Source organism: Ipomoea nil, unplaced genomic scaffold, assembly GCF_001879475.1.
Source record: "Ipomoea nil cultivar Tokyo-kokei standard unplaced genomic scaffold, Asagao_1.1 scaffold3394, whole genome shotgun sequence".
Lineage (NCBI taxonomy): Eukaryota > Viridiplantae > Streptophyta > Magnoliopsida > Solanales > Convolvulaceae > Ipomoea > Ipomoea nil.
Genome location: NW_017619822.1, coordinates 813,192 through 822,829, shown reverse-complemented (window position 1 = coordinate 822,829; position 9,638 = coordinate 813,192). Strand labels below are relative to the sequence as shown.

General features: G+C 30.5%; 1 protein-coding gene across 2 annotated transcripts; it reads left to right on the top strand.

Annotated features, from left to right (window-relative positions):
* The first annotated feature begins 3,097 nt into the window (after window positions 1-3,097).
* LOC109171151 (derlin-1) lies at window positions 3,098-8,814 on the top strand. Of its 2 annotated transcripts, none has more exons than XM_019320286.1 (8): window positions 3,098-3,108; window positions 4,918-4,968; window positions 5,697-5,832; window positions 6,520-6,593; window positions 7,434-7,527; window positions 7,758-7,886; window positions 7,962-8,122; window positions 8,405-8,814. In XM_019320286.1, the coding sequence occupies exons 2-8, from the start codon at window positions 4,952-4,954 to the stop codon at window positions 8,514-8,516; spliced, it is 723 nt and encodes a 240-aa protein (XP_019175831.1). In that variant the 5' UTR covers window positions 3,098-3,108; window positions 4,918-4,951; the 3' UTR covers window positions 8,517-8,814. The 2 variants fall into 2 exon arrangements, with proteins under 2 accessions (XP_019175831.1, XP_019175830.1); XM_019320285.1 differs by lacking the exon at window positions 3,098-3,108 and adding an exon at window positions 4,792-4,808.
* The last annotated feature ends 824 nt before the right edge of the window (window positions 8,815-9,638 follow it).

Genomic DNA, 9,638 nt, shown 5'->3' with positions numbered 1-9,638 from the left:
TATATATGTATATATATATATATATATATATATATATATATATATATATATATATATATATATATATATATATATAATTAAATATTTAATTGGTAAAAAATAAAATTCTGAAAATTTACCTTTGTTTGATGCTTTAATTTGATGTGGCAGAAAGAATTGCTTGACTTTGATGTTGATGATGCTTTAATTTGATGTGGCAGAAAAAATTGCTTGACTTTGATGTTGACGATGAAGGAATCGGGGAAGGGTATAATGATACCTAGGGAGAGAACGACGAGAAAGATAAGGTTAAAATTGAAAAAAAAAAAATTCTATTCCTGAGGACTCAGGAATAAGTTAATACCAGGGGGGCCCTGGTAATAGCTATTACCTCATCTGAGGTAATAGGCTATTACTAGGAACATTATTCCTAGTAATAGGCATTGTTACCAAACAGAAGAATAGGTCTGTTACCGGGAATGCTATGCCATTCCCAGCCTATTCCGTGAACCAAACGGGCCATCATGGCGGAGGCTTTGGCATTTAAAGAGGCGCTATCCTGGCTAGTTGAGAGGAATATCTACTCGGCGTATCTCCTCACTGATTGTATGGTCCTGCAGACGACCATACGCCAGCGGACTACACCTATTCACTCGTATGTTGGGTCGGTAATTGACCAGTGCAGAACGATGGTGCCTTTATTTAATTTTGTTTCGTTAAGCTATGTGCCTAGACAGATTATTTTACATGCTCATACTTTAGCTTCGTTAGCTTTTACTCAGGAACATTCTATGTATTGGGAGTCTATCACACCTGATGCTATTACAGCTTTCATCAATTAATACAATCGACAGATTGGTTTTTCAAAAAAAAAAAAATTCATCAATTGACTATATTCACTACATTGTCTATTATCTTTTTTGTGCACTATTTTTTTAATTAGATATCAAAGTTATATACAAAATAATGCTATATATTTATTTACCAAGTATTTTATTAATACGATGAAAAAATAAAAAAAAAATATAATTAATAAAGCCAATCATATTAACTACTTTAGAGATTTGTTGACAAAGAGGGTATTCAAATCACACAACAAATTGAAGTGAAAACTATCTCGCAATGTCCTTGTTTGACAATCAGCAGTTAGCGGTTAGCGTTAACGAATTATATTAGCGGATTTGACCAGCGAATTATATCAACGGTTGGTAAAAAGATATTTGAAAGAATTAACTGTTTAGATTAACATGTAAAATGACATAAGGGTATACATAATAATAATAATAATAATAATAATAATAATAATAATAATAATTATTATTATTATTATTATTATTATTATTTTAAAAAAATAAAAAAATATAATTAAGTCATTCATATTAACTGCTTAGGGATTTATTGACAAAAAGAGTATTCAAATCACTCAAATAAATTGAAGTGGAAAACTACCTCGCAATGTTTTTGTTTGGTAATCAGCAGTCAGCTCTTCAATATTAGTATATATTTAATATTTTATGTCCTAATTTTTATTTGCTCTCCCTTATGTCCCGTATTTGGTTTCAACTATACCTATACAATTATTTTATTGACAATTATAATCAATCTTGACTATATTATCTTGCATTTATAAACTTAGAATTACCTATTTAAATACGTAAATTCAACATTCAATTATCTATGCATGAAAAATTCTAATTTAATTTTGCCTTGATATACTTTAAAGTACTTATTTAAAAAAAAAAATATTGGGCATTATCCCAATCGCGCAATGCGCGTAAAAAACTAGTATATATATATATATATATATATATATATATATATATATATATATATATATATATATATATATATATATATATATATATATATATGAGACATATCAGGCGAGAACAAACTGGCTAGGAGAGAATTGAAAACCAATCGCAACTGTTCACGTGTGAGTGATCCTTATTTCTCTCCTGGGCGCCCGTTCTCACATGAGCGCACTAATATATATATATATATATATATATATATATATATATATATATATATATATATATATATATATATATATATATATATATATATATATATATATATATATATATATATATATATATATCTACTATACTAATAAGAGCCCAAGAGAGTTAGGCCTATAATGGGTAGAAAAAATGGCGGTCACAGATTTTAATCAAATGTATGGCTCAGATTGATTAAAAGATTGATTAGATTTAAATTTTACACTAAAATTTCCTAAAATACCCACACACCGTTACTAATTCCGTTAAAATTTTAAGAATTGCCGTTAGTTCACCGTTAACTTACTCATTGATTTCAATAAAAAAATGTCTTAGGTTCAAACCTCATCCTATCAAAGTTGGCATAATTAGTACTCTATTTTATTCTTATTAAATTATATAAATAATAATTTAGTAGTTACAACGAAAAATAATACATATGCATTTCTTTAATTTAGAATTATGTGTCCACAATGTCTTTATTCAAAAAAAAAATTATTCATTATCAATAAATCAAATAAGAGAAATAATTTTATTAGTTATATTGTCTTTATTTTTCTTCAATATAAAAATTCTTTATATTCAAATTTATTAATTGATTATATTCGCTACATTATCCTTACAATGTCTTTATTCAGTGAAAAAAAATTATTAATTATCAATAAATTAATTAAAAGAAATATTTTCATTAGTTATATTGTCTTTATTTTTCTCAAATGTAAAAATTTTTACATTCAAATTCATCAATTGATTATATTCACTACATTATCTATTATCTTTTTTGTGCACTATTTTTCTAATTAAATATCAAAGTTATAATACAAAATAATGCTATATATTTATTTACCAAGTATTTTATTAATACCATGAAAAATTAAAAAAATATAATTAATAAAGCCAACCATATTAACTACTTGAGAGATTTTGTGACAAAGAGAGTATTCAAATCACACAACAAATTGAAGTGACTACCTCGCAATGTCCTTGTTTGACAATCAGCAGTTAGCGGTTAGCGTTAGCGGATTATACTAGCGGATTTGACCAGCGAATTTATTTAATTATTAACATTGGGTAGAAAAAATGACTGCCAAATTATTAAATCAAATGAATGATTCATATTGTTCAGGTTTTAATTTTTTTCTTTTAAGATTTTATAATTTATCCTTAATTATATGATTATCCATTTAACTTTTCCGTTAATTCACCGTTAGTCTAATTCTAATATTAAAGTCTAATATAGAATTATAACTACACCATTAATCTAATTCTAATATTAAAGTCTTAATAGAACTTAACCACAAATCCTAATGTCGGAATCTCCTCAAACAATATTAGTATATATTTAATATTTTATGCCCTAATTTTTATTTGTTTTCCCTTATGTCCCGTATTTGGTTTCAACCATACCTATACAATTATTTTATTGACAATTATAATCAATCTTTACTATATTATCTTGCATTTGTAAACTTAGAATTACCTATTTAACCCGTACGGGCTTAGCTCAATGGTTTAGTGGGTAGTATTTGGGAGAAGAGACCAATGTTTGAACCTCGGCAGCGGCAGTGCGGGGAATTATGTCCAAAGTGGGCAGATTCCTTGTGCGTATCAGCATTTGGCCCTGTCTGCTGAACCATTGAGTCACCGTGATTTACAACTTCCCACAATGCTTTGTCGGGTCGGAGTGTGGGGGGCCCTTGGAGTTGGGGACTCAACCTTTGGGAGAAGAATTACCTATTTAAATACGCAAATTCAACCTTCAATTATCTATGCATGAACAATTTCAATATAATCCTGCCTTAATATACTTTAAAGTACTTATTTAAAAAAAAAAAAGCATTGGGCATTATCTCAATCGCGCAATGCGCGTAAAAAACTAGTATATATATAAAGGCAAATTATTGATTATGGATTTAGTTTTCACTTTTTTTCATATTTATTTTATACGGATCTCAAATTTCAATATATGATTTCCCATTTTTTATTTTTACTATTTACGAAGAGGAGAAAATTCACCATCCATGAATGCACTACTTTTAAATAATAAATAAAAATCAAAAGTAAATTAAAAAAAATTATTAAATAATAATCAAGACTAATCAAAGTTTTTTTTTTCTTTTTACCATATTTTTTTTACAACTATTATAAATTAATTGACTCTGTTACAATATAATATCTGTCAATACATATTTTTTCAACTTATTTAAATTTTAAATCTAAAATAATTTTGTTTTAAAAAAATGAAATAAGGATCAAATAGGCCATCTAACTACATACCAAACTATAATTAGGCTACTGAACTCAAAAAAATAACAATTGAGCCCTTGAACAACACAAATTCTTACAATTTAATCTAAAATGACTTGTTTACGCCAAACACCTTGTGCAGATGACACCTGAGTTAGACACCCATATGGGAGGGTGTGAGTTCGAGCCTCAGTGGAGGTGTTATTGGTTCAAGTAGTTTTGAACAGATACTACATTGTAATATTAAAAAAAAGACTTGTTTACCTTTTAATTGCAAGAATTTGTGTTGTTGAGGGATTCAATTGTTATTTTTTAAATTTAGTGGTCTAATTGTAATTTGATGTATAGTTGGATGGTTTATTTGACCCTTAAAAGTTAAAACCTATCAATTACTTATTATTATTTAAAAGAAAAATCGTTGGAGTAGTGTTCACGTCCCACGTGGGAAGCTGATGACAGCGAAGGTTCTGGTGACCGCTGAGACGCTGAGTTTCAATTGGTCAGAACAACTCATCTGACGATCTAAAACCAAAAACCCGCATTCAAAAAAAAGAAAAAAAACAAAACCAAAAACCCGCGGTATAATAATAATTATTATAGTTATTATTGTTTAATTTTTCTGACAAGAAAATTCAGTTTCATTTCTTCTTCTTCTTGGTTAAGAAAATTTTCTTTCATATATTCGCAGAGCTCCAGAAATTTGACAGATCAACGCATTCGCCATGTCTTCTCCTTCCGAGTATCTCTCTCTCTCTCTATCTCTCTGCACGCACACACACATAGACTGTTTGGTTGTTTTAATTTTGAAATTTTTGCTCAAATGCTAAATACTATTGTATTGTTGTTTATATGGCCTGGGATGCACGCCTACTAGGTTTTAGGAAGTTTTCAATTGTTTTTAAGAAATTGAATTACTTGTTATTTGGAAAATATCTATGAATTTACTCGTTCAGCTAAGTGGAAATCGAAGCTTAGGGTGTAATGAGTAAGAAATATTGCGGGCATTTTAGTCTATGAAAAAGGGGCAATGCAGCCCTAGGATTCAGAGTTTGGAAGGTGAATTGGGATATATGGGTTGGGAACTGGTAAATGCTAAAATTTGAAAGAAAGACGTAACAACTACTAGGAAGTTTTCAATTGTTCGCAGTTGGAATTTGAACTGGTTTTTCAAGGGGTTATGCCTTAAATTTGATTTTGATGTTACTGGATTGCATATGGCAGAGTTGCTTGCTAATTTGATAAACAAAGAGGGTTATAGGTGGTGGTTTATGTATGTTCATACCAATTTCATTGTTTCCTTTGCTATTTCCTTCTTAAATTTCTACAGAACACTTTTCAATCCTTCTTTCGTTTTAGCTATTGCAAGTCATGTACAAAACCTGGTCAGTGGGTCACTGTTATGCGCAAATTTGCCGCATCAATTTATCTGTTCATCATTGCAATCCTCTACTATTTTATCTGCTGCAGATTCTACAATTCACTTCCACCAATAAGCAAGGCTTATGGGACTGCTTGTTTGGCTGTTACGGTTGCATATGCATTGGGGATATGTAATCCTGCAAACATTGCATTGCTTCATGAACTAGTATTTTACCGTTTTCAGGTAAGCATTCTTGGTTCTAAACTGTCAATGAAAAGTGGTTTATCATAGCACTTCTTGGCATCTTAGTAAACAATGATCTTGAAATGTGAAACAGAAGTTACTGACACATTGATGCATGTAGTGATACATTTTCTTTAGTCAATGCTTTGCCCACTGCATTTAATATCCATAACAAAACAGTTGATGCAATATTCTACAACAAATATCTATTGTGAGTTTTTATTATCTCAAGTAATCATTATATTAACATATTTTACTCTTTTTTTCGTTTTTTTTTTTTTTTTTTCTTTCCTGAATGTTATGTTTTGAGTTATCATACAGCTTGGTGTTATAGGCATGTGCTATAAATTTGAGAAATTCCAAATGCTCCATATGTGATTTTGTGATTTATGCATGATGTTTACAAAAGCAATGTAGGAAACTCTTTAATGAATATCTCTGCATTCTAGAAGAGTGAAAAACTGAATATTATTTCTGACTGTTTAGTTGGTCAGCATAGCTTTCCTGTGTAGAAATATTTTGGTTGCCTTTACTCTAGATCTCAGTGCTGAATTAAATTCTTGCAAATAAAATAAGAGTTTTACACATGCATCTGATGTTCTGTCAGCAACTCTTTGATATTCTTATATACATAAGTATATAAATAATATATTATAATAAATATTTTGGTGGCTGTCATGCTTTCAGGTGTGGAGATTGATTACGAACTTCTTTTTCCTTGGAAAATTTTCTATCAATTTTGGGATTCGCCTCTTAATGATGTAAGTACTTCACTTCAGGCTAGCATTGCTATGATGAGAAAAGTTTTACTTATAAAGATAGTAAGAAGAAAAATTCGATCTTAAATATCCATTCATATGCTCCCATGGTTTCTTGGAAAAATATGCCATAGCTTCCACTGTGGAGACACTTTGTTAACAGTAAAATCAAAGTAAACAAGCTGATTCAAAAGCTTATGGGTATGAGTCCTTGAAAGTGAAGCTTTATTTTTCTCCATATTTCTGAGTTTTCCTTAGTCTCTGAATTAGCAAAATAAAGTACATTTATAGTGTGTAACATTCCTTTTTTGGCCCCTTCTGAAATTAAATAATCCACCTTAAACTAAAAGATATTGCAAACAGATGGGATCATCTGTACTTCCACAAGAATTATGAAGGGGAAAAAGTGCAGATTTTATCTTACCCAAGAGATATATGTATAATTATTAAGAAGAAAATAGAATGAAGTGCAAGTAAGATAATACACAAATTCTTATTTCATGCTATACTGAACTAACTATTCATACATCATCAACAAATGGGAGGATAAAAAGAAGAAAGGTTGTTTATGTTTAGCTATTTATTAGATCTGATAATACACAACTATGTAACCAACTATGCTTAGATTATTATTCATAAGAATTAAGAAATATAGTAGAATAAAATTGCTTCATACTTCTTTATAACACTTGTTAAACAGAAGTATATTATTGAAATAAAATGTAACTTGTAAGTAATTGATTGACCCCACTCAAAAGATATTTGTGTGCCATAGATAGCTGTGGATTATTTAGATGGTACAATTCGTGCGCACTAATGCTCTACTTGTTTTCTCTACTTTAGTGCAAGATATGGTGTGCAACTGGAGAGTGGACCCTTCCAAAGACGCACAGCTGATTTCCTATGGATGATGATATTTGGAGCATTATCGTTGTTGGTACATTACAATCATATCAAACAGTAGTAGTTTTATTTTATTATTTTTATTTATTTATTTTGTGTGGGGGTGGGGGGGGGGGGGGGGGGGTGGTTTGGGGCTACTTTTGCTAGTTCAATTACCAACTGTCACTAGAAATTTTGAGTTTGTGTTTTGGCCTTTACCTTCTTTAACTGGCCTTGTTCTGAGATTTCAATTCCTTGTTTTAACCTGGGGTCATTTGTGCATAGGTTTTATCTTTGATCCCCTACTTCTGGAGCCCCTTCTTGGGAATATCAATGGTTTTCATGCTTCTATATGTCTGGAGTAGAGAATTCCCAAATGCCAATATCAACATATATGGCCTTGTGACTCTAAAGGTATGCATATTACCAGCTCACTTAGTGTGGTTTATAATCATTCATTTGGTTGGCCTCACATAATCTTATTTGCAGGCATTTTATCTGCCATGGGCCATGCTATTTTTAGACGTGATCTTTGGTTCACCAATTATGCCAGATCTCCTTGGGATCATTGCTGGACATTTGTACTACTTCCTAACTGTGTTGCATCCACTTGCCACAGGAAAGATCCTTCTGAAAACGCCAAATTTGATGTATCCTTTTCCTTGGGGTCTTTTGGGATGGATTGGTCATTTTAAAAGTTCTTTTGCTGCCCTTGTGGTGGGGGAATATTCAACAGCAGCCCTTTGTTCTATTTTGGTGCTTGCTGAAAGAAGCAAAGTAAAAACATAAAAAGTTGTAGAAGTATAGGAACAGATAATGTGAGAGAGGCAACTACTTGGTTAGCATAAAGGGTCTGATCCATCATCTTCTCATTTTATGTGTTTTATTTCCACATTCCTCAGTGCAGATTTTCTTTAACTGCTACTGCTTAGATACAAACTGGTAGCAAGATGGAGAATCGGTGAGCCAACCACCACTCGCACAGAGCCTGACAGGAGTTCTAGTGGACCATTCAGAGGGAGATCTTACCGCCTTGGCAGATGAATATGTTGCTCCTCTGCTCAGAATAGAAAATTTCATGCATAATTGTTAACATCTATTCCATTTTATAGATGGGGTTATACCTATATAATGAGTTGACATTTTAAATGTGATTCAGATGCAGTAGCTGGAGAGAATTTGTTGTTACACGAATTACTGTTTTTTTTTAGCATGTTGGGATTTTGGGCTTCTTGGCAGTAAAAAGTAGAAGTAATGAGATGCTGAAGAAAGTGAAAACAGGTTGAAGAAAATTTGGATGGGTTAAATGCTAAATATATGCAAATATGCAATAGTACTTGTAGTTTGCTCCCAAAGAAAAGAGGAAGTTATTGGGTGTCACATGTACTCTTGACTTGTTTTAGAAGTCTATATCTAAATCACCAAAATGGCCTACAGACGATTTGAACATGTGAAAAATACTCATCAAGAGTTGTTTACCAAAGTAGAGAATTGGAGGATTTTTTGGAAAATAGAAAATTAGAAGAGTGGAAAAATGAAAAATAGAAAACTTGTTTAGTAAATTACTCTTTTGTCAAACACCTTGTGTTTAGATGGCATGTAGTGTCTCTCCCATATGGGAAGTCATGAGATTGAGTGTTTAGATGTCATGTAGTGACTCTCTCATATGGGAGGTCATGAGATCAAGCCTCAGTGAATAATTGAGCCAGTAATATTTAAAAAAAAAATCACTCTTTCAAATTTCTATTTTCCACTTATTATCATTATCATTATCATCTTTGTTGTAAAAATGTACAAAAATTATATGAGGAATTGTAATCAATGAGGTTCTGTGTATTTTGTTTTTAATCAAACTAAACTCTAACACTAAGGAAATAGTTGTAATTTATTTAGTAATATGTTTTTATTGTCTTTTGTTATATTTTACACATTTAGTATTAGGGCATTGAGTTTATTTTTATTTAAAGTTGAATTTATAAAATGAAATCAGAAAATTGAAGAAATGGAGAATGAAAAACTGGAAAACGAAAAACATAGTATTGAAGTAAACAACCCATCAATTTTTTAATTAGTCCAAATGATGAGAACGATAATTCTAAGAAGAATTTTATTATTAAATAATTCAATTTACAAAGTACAGGAATGAATAGATATATTTATAATAAT

Coding starts and splice junctions, on each gene's coding strand:
- LOC109171151 (XM_019320286.1), top strand. Junction 7,528..7,757: donor TTGGAGCATTATCGTTGTTG/GTACATTACAAT, acceptor ATTTGTGCATAG/GTTTTATCTTTGATCCCCTA. Junction 7,887..7,961: donor ATGGCCTTGTGACTCTAAAG/GTATGCATATTA, acceptor TCTTATTTGCAG/GCATTTTATCTGCCATGGGC.